The following is a 20870-nucleotide window of genomic DNA, read 5'->3' on the forward strand; positions in this document are numbered from 1 at the left end:
TGAAGACCCAGGAACAGCTGTTTGATTTTGAGTAATCTTAGCTCTTACTCACAATGAATAATCACTCTGATAATAAGGAATTTATTCCAAGGAAATATTAATTAAAGTAGCTAAGGAAGAATCCCTTGGCAACAAGAAATTAAAAAAAAAATGTCCAAAGCTGCTACGGTCAGCTGCATGAATGGGTGATTTTTAATTATTATTTTAGTGACCTAAGTTTCTTTTTAACTCACGAATTACTATGAATAGCTATATTTGGGCTCCAGTCTTCAAGTTTCACCCAGTATTTGGAAGGTCTGTTATTAATCCAGTTGATCACATCTTTTAATTGTGATGCATAATAATAAGCCAAATTAGGGAAAGCTACTTCACCCCATTTTGTAAGCTTATACACACCTTTATGCAGAACTACCCTTTTTTCTTTCTTTTTTTTCCATATGGATTTTAATAGCACATCCTGCCATGTTTTTGATGTCATGTCAGGGATACAGACAGGGATAGAGTGAAAAAAAAATAACTTTGAAAGGACATTTCAAATTTCAGATGTGTTCTATTCCTCCAAGTATTTTATTCCATATTGGAGGGTAATTTGCCTTAAAAATATTTGTATGTTTCTCCATAGTATTTATTCCTAAATATTTTAAAGATTTCTTTATCCATTTAAAGTTATGTCACTGAACATAGGGTTTTTATACCTTTTCAGAAATATGAATTATTGACATTTCAGATTTCTTGTAGTTTATTCTGAATCCTCAACCGGCCCAGATTCCAAAGTCAGTTGTTTTGTCATTTTTAATGAGGTTTTTGGATCCTGCAACTATAGCAAGACATCATCAGCATGCAAAGCTATTTTGTGTTCTAAGCCAGAAGGCGTTTTGATACCCTTTACCGGGGATCTGTTTCTCACATTCATTGCAAATGGCTCCACTGCCAAAGCAATCAGGGTTGCCGGTTATCCCCCCATCTTGTACCTTCTTCAAATTAAAAGGAGGGGATTGATGACCATTAACCAAAACAGACGTTTGAGGATGATTATATAGGGCCAATGTGCCCCTATAAAACTGATTTCCAAAACCAAACCTTACCAAAATCTGCCTGAACTACTCCCACTCTAGCTAGTCAAAGGCTTTCTCAGCACCCAAAGAGATTCGTGCACATTAGAACTGGTAGAATTAACATTATAGATCAAATTCAGAGTTCTTCTGATATTATCAGATAGATGCCTGCCACTAACAGACCCAAATTGGTTAGAGTGAACATATCTGATGAGACTCCATCTGTTTGCTAGTACGTTGGCATAAATTTTAGCATCCACATGAATTAAAGAAATAGGTGAGTATGATGCACAATTGGTAAGATCATTTCCTTCTTTAGGAATGACAGACTTTGCCCCTTTCCATGAATCTGATATCTCATTCCCCTGCAATATGCCATTAAACAACACTTAGAGCTGTATAATACTCCCCTGAAAACCGATTGAAACCTGGAGTTTTATTGGATTTTAAATTCTTAATTACAACTTCAACTTCCTCTGCAGCAATCTGCGTACCAAGAGCTGCCACATCATCCCCAAGAGCTGAAGTAGTTTCACACTTCTCAAATATGTTTTTATAAGTTCAGGATTTGGATGTTCTGAAACATACAAAGTGTGGAAAATGTTTCATAAATCTGTTTTGTGCCAGTTACTAAATCTCTTTTTATTTCTAATCAGAGGGATGGCTGATTTATCCTGTTTCTTTTTTAACTTTCTGGCTAAAAGTCTATGAGCTTTATTGTCCTTTTCATCATGATTTTGTTTAATGTTTTTAAGTGTTTGCTCATCCTTGCCTGTTTGTAACAGGTTAATCTTCCCTCTTATTGAAATTATTTTTATACACTCTTTTAGATCCTGTAGACTTATGTTTACCTTCCAAAACAGAAAGTTCTTTAACTAAACTCTCTCCTTCAAGAGCTCTCAGAGGTCTGATGCTTTATTTATAAGGATCCCCCTTATTATTACCTTTCAGCATCCCAGAGAACATTTAATTGATCACCATCATTGTCATTTTCTTCTATATATTTCTGGAAATATTCTAGCTTTTTAATTCTAAACTGGGGTCATAGAACAAAGTTCTATTCAATCAGCAGGCCTTTTTGTTTTTCCTCCTGAATGCCCTGTGTGTATATTCAATTGATCCAAAGTGGGATTAAACACCTTGTTAAAACTCCCTCTAGAATAATAGCCCTTTCCCAAAAATTGATTTAAAAAGAAAGAAGCTTGCCCTTGATAGAAAGCATATACATTGGCTAAATTGAGAAGTTTTACCATTCAAGGACCCCTTAATTAAAATACATCTGTTCTCTGTATCTATGCGCTGTGCTGAAACAATAAAAGGGAAGTGTTTAGCAAAAAGTATTGCCACCCGTCTTCTATTAGATTGCCCGCAGAGACCTATAGTAACTGTGTCCAAGAAGTATTCAGGTATTTATAATTTTTCTTCATGTTTCCTGTAAATAGATTGTACTAGAAACATCTTTTTTCAGTGATCAGAATACCCTTTTCCTTTTTGTTTGATTGTCCGTCCACCTAACATTAAGTCATTATATTAATAAACTCACCCATGAATGCCAAGTCTGCACTCACCCATAAATTATAAATTCTGAGCCCTAACATTTATATTAATATCTTTTCTATTAAAACATATACAACAATACTTAACATCTATGTCTGTTCTCTTGTTCTATCTTTTTTAATGTTGTTGTAAAAGGAATTAATTTAACACTCTGAATGTAAAAATATGTTTCCAGACTCTTCTGCCTTTATCATGCTTTCAAATGCAGAGCTGAAATCATTGGATCTTCTGCTTGAAGTAGAATGGTAGATCTTATTAACTGCGTTTGCAGTCTCTTAAATTCCTATATCTCTGTACAGTTGTAAGGTGCTGTTAAATGGATAAGGAGTCCTTGCCCTGAATAGCTTATATTCTAAATGTAGCATGGACCCGTTGATATAGCACTGGACGGTGTGCTAGGAGACGTAGGTTTTACTCCAAGCTCTGTCATGAACTTGCTGTGTGACTTTGGGCAAGCCACTTAACCACGCTGCTCTTAAGTTTCCTCATCTGTAAAATGGAGATAATAATAATGGGATAATAATGCTTACCTGTGCTTTGTGGATGTTTTCACATCTATGGATGACACAAACTGAATGGCTGGTTGTTGATTTTAGTGGTGCAATAATAGATAGAGAGGGAAGCCCCACCAGAAAGAAATAACAGGATTTTGTTTTGTTTTTGTAATTGTTCAGTGCTTTTATAGAGTAAACATCTGATTTAAAGTTCTACAAATTATGGTATTTTCCCTTTGATAGCTCTCTGTGCTTAGAGAAGAATTGGAACTTGTATTTAATTTAAAAACAGAAAAAATATGGAAAAATTCTAGAATCAAAGTTTTGATTTCATTTATTCACTTGAATTTCCACTGGCCCTGACTATTGCAGTGCTATGCTAAATATACCCACAATCTCCAACAATATAACTCCTGTAGGCTTGATTTAATTCTCCGACGATAAGATGCAACAAAACCTGAAGCAGCATACTTAGGGGATGAAATAACATGAGTATTTTGAAGAATTATTGTTTCAGCTGCTTGTAAAAATTAAAACTAATAGGCCATTAACAATGTGAATTATCTAACAGCCTGGTGTTCAGAGGTGTGTGCGCAAACATGCTCTGTAATTAGGCATGTGTAATCTCTGCGTCACTGATGTTAATATCAAACTTAACTGCTATTTTAAAGCTTTGTTTTTAAGGCGTTTTCTTTGTCTTAAGGCTTGGAAAGTATTAATGAAAATCCAAATATTTTGTATTGGCTGCCTTTGAACTGTTAATTGACTGAAGCTATAGCTAAGCAACAGAGAATAACACTGAAGGAGGACTGCGGTTTTATAATGTTAACTCTGATGTAATGTTCTCCCGCAGCAAAAGTACATGTAAGAGCAGAATGCTGTGAAACCAGGTATTCTCATAGCACATTCTATCTCACGGGGATTTAAACTAACCTTGAACTACTCCACTAAACTAAATTGGTTCCCGGGTTTTATAGGACTGCTTTCTCATAACTCTGAAAACATTACAAGGGTAGCCTTGTTAATTCAGGAAAGTGTTGTGTAACTTTAAATTGAATGAACAGAGCATCAGTGATAAAATAACACAAATTTTCAGCCTGATGAACAATGAAATACAGTGGAGGTTAGTGGCAAATGCTTTTTTCTACAAGCCAGATCCTCAGCTGGTGTAAATTAGCATTACTCCATAGACTTCAATGGACCGGTGCAAGTTTTCACCAGGATCTGGCCCTCTATGTGAGGAAAATCTTATTTTTGTTCGCACTTATTAATTGTAAATTTTAAAATGACTTTTTAAAGTAATTAGATTAATTGCAACATGTTTTGTTCAGTTTTAGTCTTGCCAAAATTTATTTCCTCCTCTTCTGTTACATGGAGTTTTTCTTTTAAGTTTAATTTCTCGTCGTGGTTGCTTGAATTGGTTCTACTCTTACTTTTATTAAATAGTATCTCCTTGGCATGGCTCGTAAATTGACAGTTGAATAACTGTGTTAACAAGAGTGATGCTTTTGCTTTCTGTTCCTGCTTTCTGTGCTTTTCTTATTGTATCAGTAATAAATCAGTACTAAATTTAGTAAATAAGGTCTATTTTTAAAATGGGAGCCTGCATTTCTTTGTTTTGTTTTGCTTGGGAAGGCAAATATAAAAGTGTATTAACAGCACCTTTGTTTGTTACAAAATTACAGAAAATGTCAAAGAGGCAGACCTGATGCTAAGGAAACATAAGAGAACAAAAAAAACCCCATGAATTAAACAATTAATAAACAGAGGGCATATTAGGAAGAAATATTAAATTCTTGCAGAGGTGGATAGCTAATCATGCTCATCAGGGAAACGTATTTATGACTGGGAAGACACATTAAAAAAACTGCAAAAATTGAGTGTTTATGAAAATTTGCCCTGCTACAGTTTTAAGCATCTTAATGGTATGAAGTATTCTCTTCTAGGAGAGAGGCATATGTGTAACAGAGCCCCGAACAAAACCACTTGTTTAAAGAAATGTTACTTCCTGTACTGTATACCACAATCAAGGAAGTAAAGATACCATACTTTTAACTGTATTTATAAAATTACATTATATGAAATTTATCTCTGATCAGGGAAGTGGGAGAACTGCAGAAATATTTACTGGTAATATTAAGATGTGGTACTGCAGAGATCTTCTCACAATCCACTGTTCTGCCAGATTCTGTTCTGCATCGCTACTTCAAGTAAAATAGGAATTGTAGCTTTCTTCTAAATTGCTGACAGGATATCTCTGTGGTGAGGCCAGCAGAGGATACTGTCTATATATGTTATGGTACTCTTTGTGCCTGTTGATCAATTTGTAAAGTAGATGGAATGCCTCCATAGGGTGTTAGGAAATTTAATGACTGTAGGCAAAGCACTTCAAGATCACTTGACAAAAGATGCTATCTAAACGCAAAGCAGCCAGATTTTTCAAACTGAATTGCCTGAATTATCCAGATACATAAGTGTCCTGATTTTCAGAGTTAAACATTCACAAGTCTTGCTGACTTTAGGCAGAAATATTCGTATTTAGCACCTCTGAAAATCAAACAGCTTACCTGGGACCATAAATATGGATTTAAGTGCCTAACTTTAGGCACCCAGGTCTAGAAATATTGGCCAGTATTCTGCATAATATTAGAATTTCGTCTCTTCTCTTTTGTATATCCAGCATGCAGTGGCCCTAGAAACGATCATTTTAATTAGTGGCCTCTTGTGGTGCTGCTCTGCTATTAGCCTATCTTGTTCTTTCACATTTATAGCAAATGGTCAGTTTCCACATAAAACTTTTTTGGACCATTGAATCATATTCTCAGAGAATGAAAATGGGGAAAATCAAGTGACTTATTTTGCCATGACAAAGACCTTTCAAATGAGCCATTTCAGAAATTAAAGTCTAGTAAAAATATTTTGTAATTTTGGGTTTAAAAGATGAAATTGACTTTCTTTCAACTTAGTTTTATATGTCAAATGATGAGTTAGAGGTAAAGGAAGGTTTCTTTTAAATCATGTTTTAAAAGGCATTTGTTCTTACAGACTTGTTGAATGTTATGCAACTCTGGGATACCAATGAAATTTTACTGTAGGCACTGAGAACCTTTTAGCTAAAAAGTAATAAATATCCAGATGCTTGCACATAAGCCACCTTTCACAAATAAGGGTTCAGTCTTGTCCTGCGCAGAAAGTCAATAGAAGTATTGCTTGAGTATAAAGACTGTAAAATCAGGGTGAAATTCAATTCCTAACTGACTTTGCTTTAGCTGACATTTCTTTTTATTTCCTCTTGCTTTTTTTTCTAGTGCTCTACGGTATCAGGAAACTGGACAGCTCTCCATTAAATACCCAAGTGTCATATGTACTGAAGCATCTGATATTGCTTCCTTTACCAATTTGTCTCCTGGTCCAGAGGTAATGATGATACATTTATTACTTACAAGCAAAAATGTTCTATCTTAATTTATCAGCAGTGAATCTCACCATCAGAATTCAGACCATCTTAAAAAGATGAAGCAGATGCAAGCCTTGCAGAGATAAAAGAGCAGGAGCGCACTGTACTAAGTTTTAACATAGCCAGAAGTATAAATGTAGCACATAATCCACTGCCCCGACCTCCATTTTCAAAATCTTTAGAGCTGAACACAAGACTTTTAATTAGAGAGATGAAAACCAGTTAATAAAATTACTGGAGTCTCCTTATGAAATCCTTAATGTCATTATCCTCTCTCATAATTTCATCAGAAGGCTTTTGGAGAAAGTGGCAGTCATTGTAGTAATTCAGCAAAAAATATCCTAATAAGCAGAGATGAACTAAATTAGCCATAAATAGCTTGATTAGCCAGTAAACAATCTTACCTAACCAGAGCAAGGTGGGTAATGAGATTCTCTGATTACATGCAAATAGTATTGTTCAGGTTACCTATTACTGTCCTCCTAGCATTCTCCTTTCTGTAAACCTTCTAATTAAACTGCAGATTTTCTTTCAGTAGTATTTTTATTTATAGTTAAATGTTTTAGATCGAGGGATTCTAATTGAAAAGTTGTCATTTAATTGATCCCTCCATTATTTGGATTGACATTTGCCTTTTATCTAACTTGGGTTCTCAACCTTTTTCTCTCTGAGGCCCCCCTCAACATGCTATACAAACTCCAGGGCCCATCAGGGGTGGTGGAGGGGGACTCCGGGCTCTGGGACGGCAGGGGGAGCCTTGGGCATAGGCATAGTTTGACTTCTATTTGGCGGCGGGGGAAGGGCCGGCAGGGCTTGGGCCAGCTCCGCACAATGCTACCTCCGCTCCCTGACACACCTCAGCAGGCCACCCAAGGGGGACACAACCAAAAAATACAACTCAAAGGGGACACTCAGTTCAAAAAGTCTGAAAACCACTCAGGGTGCAAGGAGGGGGGTAGCTGGGGCAGGGCATGGGCAGAGGGGTAGCTCAGGGTACAGGGATGGGGTAGGTAGGGGCTGTGTGCTGGGAGGGCGACCCCTGCGGTGGCTACATCCTGAAGGCTCCGCTGCCCTGGAGCCAGGTCCGTGAGCAGTCACAGGGGCCTAGGAGCTGAGGAGCAGCCACAACCCCGGGCACCAGCAGCGGACGGGGGAATGCCACAACTACCGGCACCATCGGCCAGAGGAGCAGCTGCCCTGCACTGCCTGGCTCTGACTTCTGACCTATGACCTGGCCAGAGCGTGGGGCCTGAGAGGGCCTGGGGAAGAGGAGATGGGGGGAGATGCCCCTGGGACTGCCCCACTCTGGGTAAGGCACTGCAGTTTTGGGGGGCAACACTGGGGCTCAGGGTTTCAGCCCTGAACTGCTCACAGTTTCAGCCTGGGGGGTGCAGCCTGAGGGGAGGATGCCAGGGCACCCTTACTGCTCCTAGCTTCAGCGGGAGTGGGGGGAGCACGGGGACTCCCGGCTTCAGACCAGGGGGGCACCAGGGTTCCTGGCTTCTGCTCCACACCACTGCCAGCTTCAGCCCTGGGGGGAGGACACGCTAGGGCTCCCCTGCTGCTCCCAGCTTCAGCCCTGGGGGGAGGTGCCAGGGCTCCCAGCTTTTGCCCCACGCCACTGCCAGGGCTTGGGGCACCAGGTTTCAGCCAGGGGGCCCTGCGGCTCCCCTGAAAGGTCTTGCGGACCCCCAGGGTGCCACAGACTCCCAGTTGAGAACCGCTGATCTCACTGATTTACCTGGGAAGGTTGGTGTATGTTTGCGTGTGTACGCAAACGTGCATAATGAGCTGTCTTTATGTTGCAGTATTAGTGTAATAGCAAGGATTAGGAGAATATTCTTCTAGAGTCTTAAACTGATTTATATTTTCCTGTGGATTATTTAAAGAAGATAAAGACTTATCTGAAGCCCAGGGGGCAGGGCTATGAGTATTTTAGTTCAGGCATTACATACAAGAGAGCATACATTACTTGACTGCTGGTGAATACCTAGGGTGCACTATGGCAGAGTGTCTCCATCTGCCCAGGAAGTGCATCAGAAAACAAATAATGACCATCCTTATGCATCTGTTCTAAGGTATGCCTTAAAGGTGTACAACAGGCAGGAGCATTATGTGTAGTTTATTTTGAAAATACAGATGTGTAAGATGTTGCCTGTGCTCTTTCTGTACCATAAATTCTCTGCGGCATCTCTTTGGAGCCTAGGTGGCTGTCTCTCCATTGGTAGGTAACAGATAAGTAACCAGGGTGTCATGTCACTGGCTTTTGTATCTCAGGAAGGAGGACAGGGACCATGATCTGGCAGGGATGGTCAGCAGAACCTATACTTCTTCAAAATATTGAGAAATGCAGAAGAGGTATGAAGAGTGGTGTGAAATCCTACTCTAGATGGGAGGAGCTGCAGGAGAGGAGACTCCTGGACCCAGCTGTGTGAGGGGACAAAAAGGAGGCAGGTGTTGAAGTGTTGAAGCAGACGCAAAGAGAGAGATTGGAACACGTCCATGTTAGGGTTTTAATAAGCAAGGATGGGTATTTTGAACTGGAGCCTGAAATGAGTGGGGAGACAGTGGAACTACTTGAGGAAAGTGAGGAGATGAAGTGGTGCTGCTTTGTACATGAAGACTAGGAAAGCATCAGCCGTCTCTCTGCTGGAATCGGGAGATCTGGGACTTGGGTAGGCCATGGATAATGGAGTTGCAGTAGTTATGGCAATGGCATGGATGAGGGTTTCAGCAGAGGTGGAGTAGAGACAGAGGCATACATAGGCATTGTGGTGGAGGTAGTGATTTGTCTCCTGATCGAGAGAAGTCAGTCATGCCTTCAAGTAAATGCAAATTACTTCAACTGGAGTAAGAAACAACAGTTGTAACAAAGTGAACTAAGTTAGCACAGCGTTAGGGCCCTTATTCTAAACTGCAGCAAGTCCACTCCATTCCTACGTTCATTCTCCAACTCCAACTGCAGCTAACGACTTTTAAGATCTGGAACAATCTGTAAAAGGGGTGAGTAACTGGACAGTCAGTCACCACAAGTGATAAGACAGATTTTCAGGAGAAGGGAATTCGGAGTCAAGGATGATTCCAGAGTTATAGACAACAAAGGTAAATGGGAGATATGAGTTGAGCAGGACAGGAAAGGAGATGGAACTGTGGTTGAGGATGCCCTTCTTGGCACAGAAAAGAACTGCTGTCTTTGAGGTGGTTAGCTTATAGAATTGCATGCATGCAGACCTATTGCATGCTGTTTGGTACAGCCTTTAGAAAATTCAGAAATAAGGCACACTGCACATAGAGGCTATTCTTCAGGGTTTGCTCTGTGCCTCTAATCCTCACCCAACAGAAAATGCTTGACAGGACTAGGAAATGGTGAAACATCTAAACTATGGAAAAATTACTGACTGGACACCTTCACTGGGGTACTTGTTGCACAAAGAAAAATTCATGACATAAAAGTAAACATGATCTGATGAGAACCCAGAAGTTTCAGTAGCAAATGGCTGTCAGTGTCCTGGCCACAAGAAAACACTCCAACCAGTATCAAAGTGGATAGTAAGGTGGAAAAAACACAGAACTCTCCTCTGCTCTCTTGCCTTGCTTTTCCTTGGTCTTCATTAAATAATGGGAAATTGTATGGCTCCCTCCTACAGAGGGTAAATTTATGAATTTAAGTGCCTGGGAACAGTGTTTCCTTGGGGTCTGCAAACTGTTCTTACATTTGAGATTTGCTGATCTTCACCTAACATTATTTTACATTGTGGATGTGTCCAAAGGGTGCTAGACACTTTCCAGACCCGAGAAGAAGACACACAATCGCTGCCCTGAAAAGTTTACAATCTGGTGTGTTAGTTTATACATAGTTTCTAATTTTTCATCCTTATCAGATGTTAATATTATTGAAGAGTAATGGAAAGGGAAGAAAGGATAAGTAAACAGTCTGTTCGTTGTCATAGCAAACTTATTGTAGATAGTCCCTTTCCCAACAGTTAAGCAAACCATAAAGTGTTCCAGACCTTAGCATGAAAGGGCCATTCATTGTTCACTAATTTATTCACAGCTATTTATTTTTGCAGCCACATGTTTTTCTGATGACTGTTGAGATAAGGAAAGGTAGAAGTCTGTGGACAGCTCTTTACTGGAAATATGTGAAGACTAAAAAAAAGTGCCAAGTATTACAGTAAAAGTGGTAATCATGCAAGTAATACTATCACTTAATTCTGTGTGTGCCAGTTCTGATTTTTTTAAAAACTTTGCATAGATAAATTCCCCATATCTTGATAAGGCTTGAAAAATCCACTCATTCCCTTGCCATGCCTTTTCCAGAACTTGATTTGCATAACCATAAGGACCTTTTAGAAAATGAAAATAAGTTTCCAAATGTCATCTGAATACAACAGATGCAATGCTGTCCACAAGCAGCCCCAGTGCATCTACTGATGCTCATAGCTTTGTAAGCAGCAGCTGTGTAAAGATGAGAAGACATTGGTCAGTTTCACTTCTGCTATTTAGATTCTTGTGGGCAAAAGTGTCAGAACTGTCATGAATCATGTTGACCTCCCATTGCTTCTGGGAACAGCCCTGATAAGTTGCAAAGGCGGACACTGGTGATCATGGGCAGTAGGTATCGAAGGCAGGGGAAGGCTAAGCCTACCCAACCGGCCTGCGTAGCCCTGCCCAGACTCCACCCCCAGACTCCCTCCTGCTTCCCGCCATGCTCCGCTGTGGCTCTTCCTTCTGACATGGCTGGGGCCCTGGGCCAGTGGCACCAGAACTGGGGGCCTCTTCCCCACCAAGGTTCCACCCCTGCCAGGCCAGCATGGAACCTGGCTGGGGAACCCGGGCAGCTGTGGGGAGCTGCAGAGGGACCCTCCATCTTCTCGGGCTGTGTGGGGCAGCCCCCAGCCTGTATCCCCATCTGCCAGGCTCCCCAGCTACCTGGAGCAGGAGGAGGGTCTGCGATACCACACCAGCTGCCCGTGCGGCTCTCCCTGACCCGGCTCGGGCCGTGGGGGCCCTCAGAGCCACAGCCCAGCCACTGGGAGAACCATGTAGGGAGCTGGGGTCCCTTCACCTGCCCTGGGCAGGTGGCCTGGGACATGGGCAGGGGGCTGCTTTTGCCTCCACCTCGGGTGGGGGCCCCTGCCCCCCCGACTTTTGGGAGGGCTCCAGCGCCCTTGCCCCAGTTTGGGGCTACTGGGAGCCAGTCTGCAGCCCGGGACTCTGAACAGCGGGAGCCAGGCGTTCCGGGGCTGGGGGCCATGCTGCCTGCCTGCCCACCACACTGGGAGCCGCACACAGCTGCCTGCCCACCCGCTGCTATGGGACTCGGGCTGGGGGCCGCGCTGTCTGTCCACCCACCAAGTGCTCCGGGGTTGGGGGGGGTCACTCGGGCAGCCTGGGGCTGTCGGGGATAGGGGGCTCTGGGCTCCGGCGGGGGAAGGGAGATGGCCAGGGGCAAGCCTCTCCAAACCTGCGATTCACCCACCGCCCATGCTGGTGATATTCTTAGGAGATGAAGATACAAACAATGGAGGGCAGAGGAGCAGTGGAGAGCTTTCCACATTGCCTCTCACAGCAGCCCAGAGGGGATGGGGGCAGGATTCAAAAAGGATAAGACGTTTATATTAGTAATGAGAACCTGTGACATTACATTAGCTAGGCTTTTAGAATGGGAGATAAAGCCTGAGCCGCAGTGTCTATCCAGCTATTTTTAGAGTGGTGGCCTGAGCCCTGCAGTCCCGATCTGTCGACCTGGGCTCTGAGACTCACACTGCTGCATGCTGTATCCTAAAGGGCCTGATTGGGCACTATAGAAGCCAATGGGTGTTTTTGCTCTGATTTAACTGGGAATAAAATTGGTCCCTAACTGCCGTTGGTTCAAATGAAACTTTCCTGATGAGCAAATTATTTTATAATTGTCTAGAGCAGTGCTCATTGGGCCTTCCTGTGCAACACTAAGTACTTGCCACCATCAGACAGGAATTCCCATACTAGACCCGACCAGTGGGCCTATGCTCCTATTTACCTACTGTGCTATAACTTGCGGAGATCACCATCGTGCTAAAAAGTAGCGATAGTGGGCATACTGGGCAAAAGCTCAATGTAAAATTTAAGTCAAGGTGATTCCTGGTTTCCATACTCAGTGAGTCTCTTGGAAAAACTTCTGAGAGGCTGTTAGAGGAGAGGCCTTCATCATTCTGAAAAGCCGCAGTGGCATGCTATATTGGCATTAGGCTCCGCCCAAGTGACCTGGCAATCTATAGCTGGGATTAATGTACAAATCTGATTTGTTTTTTGTAGACAGTGCCAAAAAGGACTAAAGAAACTCTGTGTGAGAATATTCATCAGAACAAGGAAATAAGTGATACTGAAATGGCAGACTTTGGAGGTAAGACCTTTTTATAACACTTGATTTTAATTACAGAAGAATTACTAAAAAAGAAAAGGAGGACTTGTGGCACCTTAGAGACTAACAAATTTATTTGAGCATAAGCTTTCGTGAGCTACAGCTCACTTCATCGGATGCATTCAGTGGAAAAATTACTGTGCAGTTTTTCCCTCTAAGGTCTAAATATTCATTTAACCTAATCTTAACCGGGGCACATACTGACAACATAACTGATGTATGTATATACATAATGTATCCTTGTACTATCTCCTGATCACCACAGCAAATACTGTATTCCAGTGCTGCTTGACAGCTAAGCATTATAGTCATTGCTGAGGGACTTGCTAGCAACACTATAGTTAATTATCTTTCAGGGTTTGTGTGGGTTTTTTATAGAAAACCAAGTTTATAACAGCCATGATATTTGCTATGGGGTACCACCTTTCTTATAAGGCTTAGCCAAGAAGTATTTTTTCTTTGTAGAAAATCCATTTTTGTAAGAATGTCAAAGTAAAGTGGATTGTTTTTAATGCATTTTTCATTCTTCTAACTTTAAATGGGGTTGGCTAATGTGGGGTAATCACTTTCGGTATTTTTAGGAGACATTTTGAGGCCCATAGTCAGCCCTGGTGTAACTGGGTTCAACTCTGTTGACTTCATTGGGGTTGCATAGATTTCCACGAGGGCTGAATTTATTTTGAACATCCTTACTAAGATAACTTTTTTAAAAGTAATTCCTATGCATGTATGATTTGTTCATTTTTTTCGTAAATCAATTTTTAGTACAAATTTGCTATTGTTGGCTAAAGTCAATGTTTTCCAACAGATAAGTTACTGAAGCTATTTCTATTGTAAATATAAGAAATATTTTTAGGTGTATCATATAACACAGAGAGGTTAGAGTTGACAAATAGATTTTCATTGCTAATAGGTATTTAAATCATCACTACACAGGGGAGGGATAGCTCAGTGGTTTGAGCATTGGCCTGCTAAACCCAGGGTTGTGAGTTCAATCCTTGAGGGGGCCATTTAGGGATCTGGGGCAAAAAAAATTGGGGATTGCTCCTGCTTTGAGCAGGGGGTTGGACTAGATGACCTCCTGAGGTCCCTTCCAACCCTGATATTCTATGATTCTACTTGCTCTGTTGCAACTGTAACAGTGAGATTTATGAGTGTGTAACAAAGCTAGTATCCAAAAATCTGCATTTTAACAGTCTGTATAAAAATAATTCCACAATGGTATACTTTGTCACAAATGACCTTTTTTGGTTCTGAAAATTAAAACTTTATATTTTACCATAATTCTTGAAAATCTATCAACTATCACAAGTCAGTTTCACCATTATTGCATTACTCTGATTTACTGTACTTAAAACAGAACAACTTTTTTCAAAACCATAACATAGACAGTCGAGAAATAAACGTTACATTAGACACATAGACTTTAAGGCCAGAAGGGAACATCATGATTATCTAGTCTGACCTCTTTCACATTGCAGGCCACAGAACCTCACCTATCCACTCCTGTAATCGACCCATAACCTCTGGCTGAGTTACTGAAGTCCTCAAATCATGATTTAAAGACTTCAAGTTACAGAGGATCCACCATTTACTCTAGTTCAAACCTGCAAGAGACCCAGGCCCCATTCTGCAGAGAAAGGTGAAAACCTCCCATGGTCTCTGCCAATCTGACTTGAGGAAAAATTTCTTCTCGACCCCAAATATGGCAATCAGTTAGACCCTGAGCATGTCAGCAAGATCCACCAGCCAGACGCTTGGGAAAGCATTCACTGAACAGTATTAACTCAGAGCTCTCTCCATTGAGGGCCCCATCTCCAGCCAATGAAGATATTTGCTGCTAGCAGTTGCAGATGGGCCACATACCATTATATGCAACCTCCTCATACTATCCCCTCCATAAACTTATTAAGCTCAGTCTTGAAACCAATTAGGAGTTTTTTTGCCCCCACTTCTCCCCTTGGAAGGCTGTTCCTGAACTTCACTTCTCTGATGGTTGGAAACCATCATCTAATTTCAAGTCTAAACTTGTTGATGGCCAGTTTATCTGCATTTTCTTTTGTGCCAACGTGGACCCTTAACTTAAATAACTCCCTGCTGTTGATCCCTCTGATGTATTTATAGAGAGCAATCATCTCTCCTCTCATCCTTCATTTAGGTAAGGTAAACAAGCCAAGCTCCTTGAGTCTTCTTTCATAAGACAGGTTTTCCATTCCTCGGATCATCCTAGTAGCCCTTCTCTGCACCTGTTCCAGTTTGAATTCATCCTTCTTAAACATGGGAGACCAGAATTGCACACAGTATTCCAGATGAGGTCTCACCGGTGGTACTAACACTTCTCTGTCTCTACTAGAAATACCTCACCTGATGCACGCTATGATTGCTTTATCCTTTTTCATGGCCGTATCACACTGGCGGCTCATAGTCATCCTGTGATTGCCCAATACACTTCCAACTGATAAGTCCCCAACTTCAAATTCTTGTTGTTAGTCCCTAAATGCATGACCTTGCACTTTGCACTATTTAATTTCATCCCATTTCTATTACTCCAGTTTTCAAGGTTGTCCAGGTCTTTTTACATTTTCCGGTCCTCCTCCTTGTTGGTAATACCTCCCAACTTTGTGTTATCTGCAAATTTTATTAGCATACTCTCACTTTTTGTGCCAAGGTCAGTAATAAAACTGTTTTAAATAAGGTTGGTTCCAATATGGATCCCTGAGGGACTCCAATAGTAACCTCCAGCCTGACACTTCACCTTTCAATATGATCTGTTGTAGTGTCCCATTTAACAAGTTCCTTATCCACCTTTCAGTTCTCATATTCATCCCCATCTTCTCCAATTTAACTAATAATTTCCCATGTGGAACTGTATCAAATGCCTTCCTGAAATCCAGGTAGATTAGATCTACTGCATTTCCTTTGTCTAAAAAATCAGTTATCTTTTCAAAGAAAGACTCATAAACTTTAAGGTCAGAAGGGACCATTATGATCATCTAGTCTGACCACCTGCACAACGCAGGCCACAGAATCTCACCCACACACTCCTGTAACAAACCCTTGACCTATGTCTGAGCTATTGAAGTCCTCAACTCGTGGTTTAAAGACTTCAAGGTGCAGAGTATCCTCCAGCAAGTGACCCATGCCCCACGCCGCAGAGGAAGGCGAAACCCCCAGGGCCTCTGCCAATCTGCCCTGGAGGAAAATTCTTTCCCGACCCCAGATATGGCGATCAGATAAACCCTGAGCATGTGGGCAAGACTCACCAGCCAGACACCCAGGAAAGAATTCTCTGTAGTAATTCAGATCCCACCCTCTCTAGCATCCCATCACAGGCCGTTGGGCATATTTAGCGCTAATAGTCAAAGAGATCAGGTTGGTCTGACACAATCCACCTTTTGTAAAACCTTTTTGTATTTTATCCCAATTACCATTTACCTCTTTGTCCTTAACTACTTTCTCTTTCAAAATTTGTTCTAAGACCTTGCATACAATTGAGGTCAAACTAACAGGCCTATAGTTTCCTGGATCACATTTTCCCCCCTTTCTTAAAAATAAGTACTGTATTAGCAATTCTCCAGTCATTGGGTACAACCCCTGAATTTACAAATTCGTTAAAAATCCTTGCTATTGGGTTTGCAACTTCATGAGCCAGTTTCTTTAATATTCTTGGATGGAGATTATCTGCCCCTTTCCTGCCCCCCTGCCCCCGATTGCTCCCATTAAGCTGATTGAGAATGACTTCAACCTTGGATGTGGTAGTAACTTCTACTTCCACATCCTCATTTCCATTAGCCACCCTGCCACTACCCCATAGCTCTTCATTACCTACTGGTTTTAATTTCAGTTCCAAGGTCCAACTCTGCTTGGCTTTTGGCAGTTCTCACTTTAACCCTACGCTTTTATGACCTTCAAGAGGGAGCTTTCCTTATTGAGCCATCCCATCTTCCATTCCTTGCAGGCTTTCTGCTTCCTCTTAATCACCTGTTTGAGATGCTTGTTCATCCTCTTTGGTCTGCAACCTTTCCTATGAATTTTTTTCCCCTTTGCTTGGGATGCAGACTTCAGATAGCTTCTGCAACTTTGACTTCCAAGCCTCCTCCACATTCAGATCCTTTCCACTTCCCTTATTACTTTGCTTAATTTTTTTAAGTTTGCCCTTTTGAAATCAAGGACCTTAATTGCTGACCTATTTTTGTTTCTTTCTATTTAGTTTAAACTGAGTTACTCATGATCACTTGAACCAAGATTGTTCTGTACATCCAGTTCTTCTATGAGGACCTTGCAATTTACTTATATTAAATCTAAAATGTTGATTTGATGAAGAAATCTGTACGCTATCAACTCCAGGAATATCTAGGCCCTACCATTATTAGTAGAACTTGTCCTTCAGTCTATATCTGGGAAGTTAAAGTCATCCATAATCACACCAATTCACCGTAGTATTTATTTCATTAAAGGTCACTATTCATATCCCAGATTGGATCCTGGGGGTCTGTAGCATACTCCAAACACTGTCCCAGTGGAGCCTATGTTAGCTTTCTTTCCCAAAGTGATTTTGACACAAGCAGATACCACTTTATCCGTTCCATCACTGTCAATTTCTTTACAGTCTACCTGGTCATTAATGTACAATGCTGCTGCTCCACCATTACCTTTTATTTCTGCCTTTTCTGCACGGCACATTCCTATCCATAACTGTACTCCAGTCATGACTACTATTCCACCGTGTTTCTGTTATTCCTATAATATCTGGTTTAAAGCACCAGTAGGTCTAGTTCCTCCATTTTGTTACCCAGGCTCCCTGTATTGGTGTACAGACATCTTCGCTGTTTGTACTAGGCTTCACCCAGATTCCTCACCCAATTAAGTACAGTCATTCTCCTGCCAGTATCGCCTACCTGACAGTGCCAATACCACTGACAGTAACAATCTTTTCCTCTTGATGTCCATTCTTCTACCCTCTGTCGTTCCTTCCTCCATTGCTGGATCCTCTCTTTAATTTTCCTCCCACTCCACGTTAGAATCAGGCGTGGAGATTACGTGAGCATCTCCTAGCAGTCTCCCCCGAGATCCTAATTTAAAGCTCTTTTAATCAGTTGTGCCAATCTCCATCCCAGCAGACTATTTCCCACCCTGCTCTGGTGGAGTCCATCCCATGAGAACTGTCCTCTGTTGGTGAATGCCTCCCAGTGGTTGAACATCCCAAAGCCCTCCTTATGGCACCACTTCCTTGAGCCAACTGTTAATCATCATCATCTTGTCTCTCCTTCATTCTCGTCCTCTATGGACAGGTAGAATCCCACTGAAGATCACCTGAGCCTCCATTTCTTTAAGTGTCTTCCCCAGCTTGGCATAGTCTCCATTGATGTGTTCCAGTGAGAATCTGGCTGTGTCATTTGTCCCCTTGTAAAGGATAATCAATGGATTCTTTCCTGCTCCAATTAGGCTCCTCTTCAGCCTCATGTACACATCCCATATCTTAACTCCCAGTAGACAGCACACCCTTCTGTTCTTCAGATCAGCTCTGGTGACGGTCCTGTCTGTTCTTCTTGGTAGGGAGTCCCCAGTCATGTAGATCTGACTCTTCCTGGTGCAGCTCTCTGGCCTTCCTCTTTCTGTTCTTTCCGGCTGCAAGACCCCTTGTCTTTTGTTCTCACATGCCATCTTCTGCAACTCGTCCTCTGTCCTTCTGGGCCTCTGAACTCTGGCTGTCTCCATTGACTCTTCCCCTCTTCTTTTAGGACTAGCCACTTTTCTCTTCTTTCTTGCCCTTCCACCTTCTGTTACCGCCTGCTGCGCCCCTTCTTAATATTCCAACTCAGTAAACCTATCCCTGAGCTCTGTTTCTCCTTCACTATCCTGTCTTTTTTCCTCTGCCTGATACTTTTATCACATGCTTCCACTGGCCACTTTCCTCATCCAGCAATCCACCCTCAAAGTTCCCCTATCCAGCTTGCATCTGCGAGTTCTGAAGTTTCTGTTCAGCTTCCACTTGCCTTCTCTCCATCATCTGCTCAAGTCCCCTTCAAAACTCAACCATAGTTTCTGCCTGGATCCGAGCCTGCAGTCTTCTCTTCCATCAGATCTATCAGGCGGCACTGCACACCAAACAAAGCACCTTTCAGGTACCCACTCCAGGATAATGTACATCCCTCAGCTTCCACATCTAGTTATCCACATTGTCTCTTCCATTCCTTGGGTCGCTACCACTCCTGCCTCTGTAGCCTGTCATAGCCTTCCCGCCTAAGCTCCTGGCGAGAGACAGAGAGAGAAAAACACACACACACACGCTCCCCTCTTCCCCCCTTCCCCAACTCCTACAAATTCCCATTCAAACTCCCCTGTTTCCAGCTGTTTGTTGGCTCCTTGCATATGATTAGACCGGTGATACTCAGCCCAAAGTGGTTCAGAAGCCAAATTAGCAATCAGCATTACCCAAAAGAGCCACAGTAGTATGAATTCATTGTTTCATTTACTAGAGTACTATTCATACTTAAACAGTATGACAGGGGAAATACTTAGGGTGTACATATATATATTCTTACAGCAAATATGTTGTTAACTGAGTGCAAATTGATAACTTAATTGGTTAATAACATAGTAAAAGCATCCTGATTGGTTAATAACTTTGGTTAATAATTAAGTCACACAGTGTTTTACTATCATGTGCTGCAAAGAGCTGCAGGAGACACATTAATGCACCCCTTGCGGTTCACGAGCCGCAGTCTGAGTATCACTGGATTGGGCTACCTTAAATTGAAATGCTATTATATTTTTCTTTAAACGCTTCAACTAAAACAGAACGAAAATATTCACTTGTGACTCTGTATTTTCTTCTGCTTTTAAAGTCAGTAAAAAGTAAATCACTGCTATATGATGTTCAAGGCCTGAATCTCACTTTTGAAAGCTAGCCCACAGAGCACTTTCAAGATTCATTTTCACTTTGCTTCCGAGCAGACTTACAGTCTAACTGCAACCAGTCGTTAGAGGAATCTCACTGGGGAAGTCTTGGCTCCATGAAGCAGATCCCATCTCCGCGAAATCTCCATGAGGAATCCACAAGGAACAGCACTCTTCTAGTGTGTTCTGTGAATGCAAACACTTTGGCCATCTCCGATCAGGTACCGAGTCCCCCTGAAAGTGGAAGGCCAGATGCTTCTATAGAGGAATCTGCCAATCATTGCAAAAGGACAGCACTGGCAAAAGAAGGCATTGAAATGGCACAAAGTGGAACTGCCACTTTTTCTTCACCAAAACAAAATGACTCCTCAGAGCCAATTTCAACACACAGTTCCCTTGCAGTCTGATGCATCACGTCTTCCATTCTGAGAAACAGCAGTACTGTGAAATACTGAAAGGCAGACTTCTCAGAGACCAATTCACGATACTAATATAAAGACTGGAGCAACTGGAACCTTTTTCGTATTGGGAAGGAGCCAGAAGTACAGATCTAGAAAGGCAGACGAGATGGCCTTCAGGAAAGCAGATATCCTGGTTACAATTGGCTTGTGAGAGATGAACAATTTTGATACAGAATATCTTCTGGGGAATGGCTGAATTCCCGATTTTATGCTAGCTGTTTGAGGGGTATTGAAAGAAGAGGCAGAAGGGGGCGTAGCCACTTTGAGGGCCAAGGTGGAATAACTACCTATGATGATTTTTATCCAGCTCTGCCTCCCCTTGTTCAGAGCCACCCTGTCTTCCTGCCTGCACTCTTCACATGAGTAATCATCTCCTACTGCCTGGCCCTACCCCATCATCCGCCCTGTCACGACAGCAGATGGGTGGCTGTAGAGACTGAGAGAGGACTTTGGCATGGAGATCATAGCAGCTCTTGCTGAAGAAGTAGCCAGTAGGCAATAGCAGCTGGACAGTGAGAATGAGCTTATTCACCTGCTGAGGCA

The 20870-nt window shown here is 42.0% G+C and overlaps 1 protein-coding gene across 1 annotated transcript in view; it reads left to right on the forward strand.

Annotated features, from left to right (window-relative positions):
* LOC141981580 (palmitoyltransferase ZDHHC11-like) overlaps positions 1-20620 on the forward strand; it is a 90193-nt gene extending 69573 nt beyond the window's left edge. The window contains exons 9-11 of the mRNA XM_074943214.1: positions 6415-6523; positions 12861-12948; positions 19924-20620. Coding sequence (XP_074799315.1) covers positions 6415-6523; positions 12861-12948; positions 19924-20273 — 547 coding nt within the window. The 3' untranslated portion in view covers positions 20274-20620. The remainder of the gene's footprint in view (positions 1-6414; positions 6524-12860; positions 12949-19923) is intronic.
* The last annotated feature ends 250 nt before the right edge of the window (positions 20621-20870 follow it).

Source organism: Natator depressus, chromosome 2 (assembly GCF_965152275.1).
Source record: "Natator depressus isolate rNatDep1 chromosome 2, rNatDep2.hap1, whole genome shotgun sequence".
Classification (NCBI taxonomy): domain Eukaryota; kingdom Metazoa; phylum Chordata; order Testudines; family Cheloniidae; genus Natator; species Natator depressus.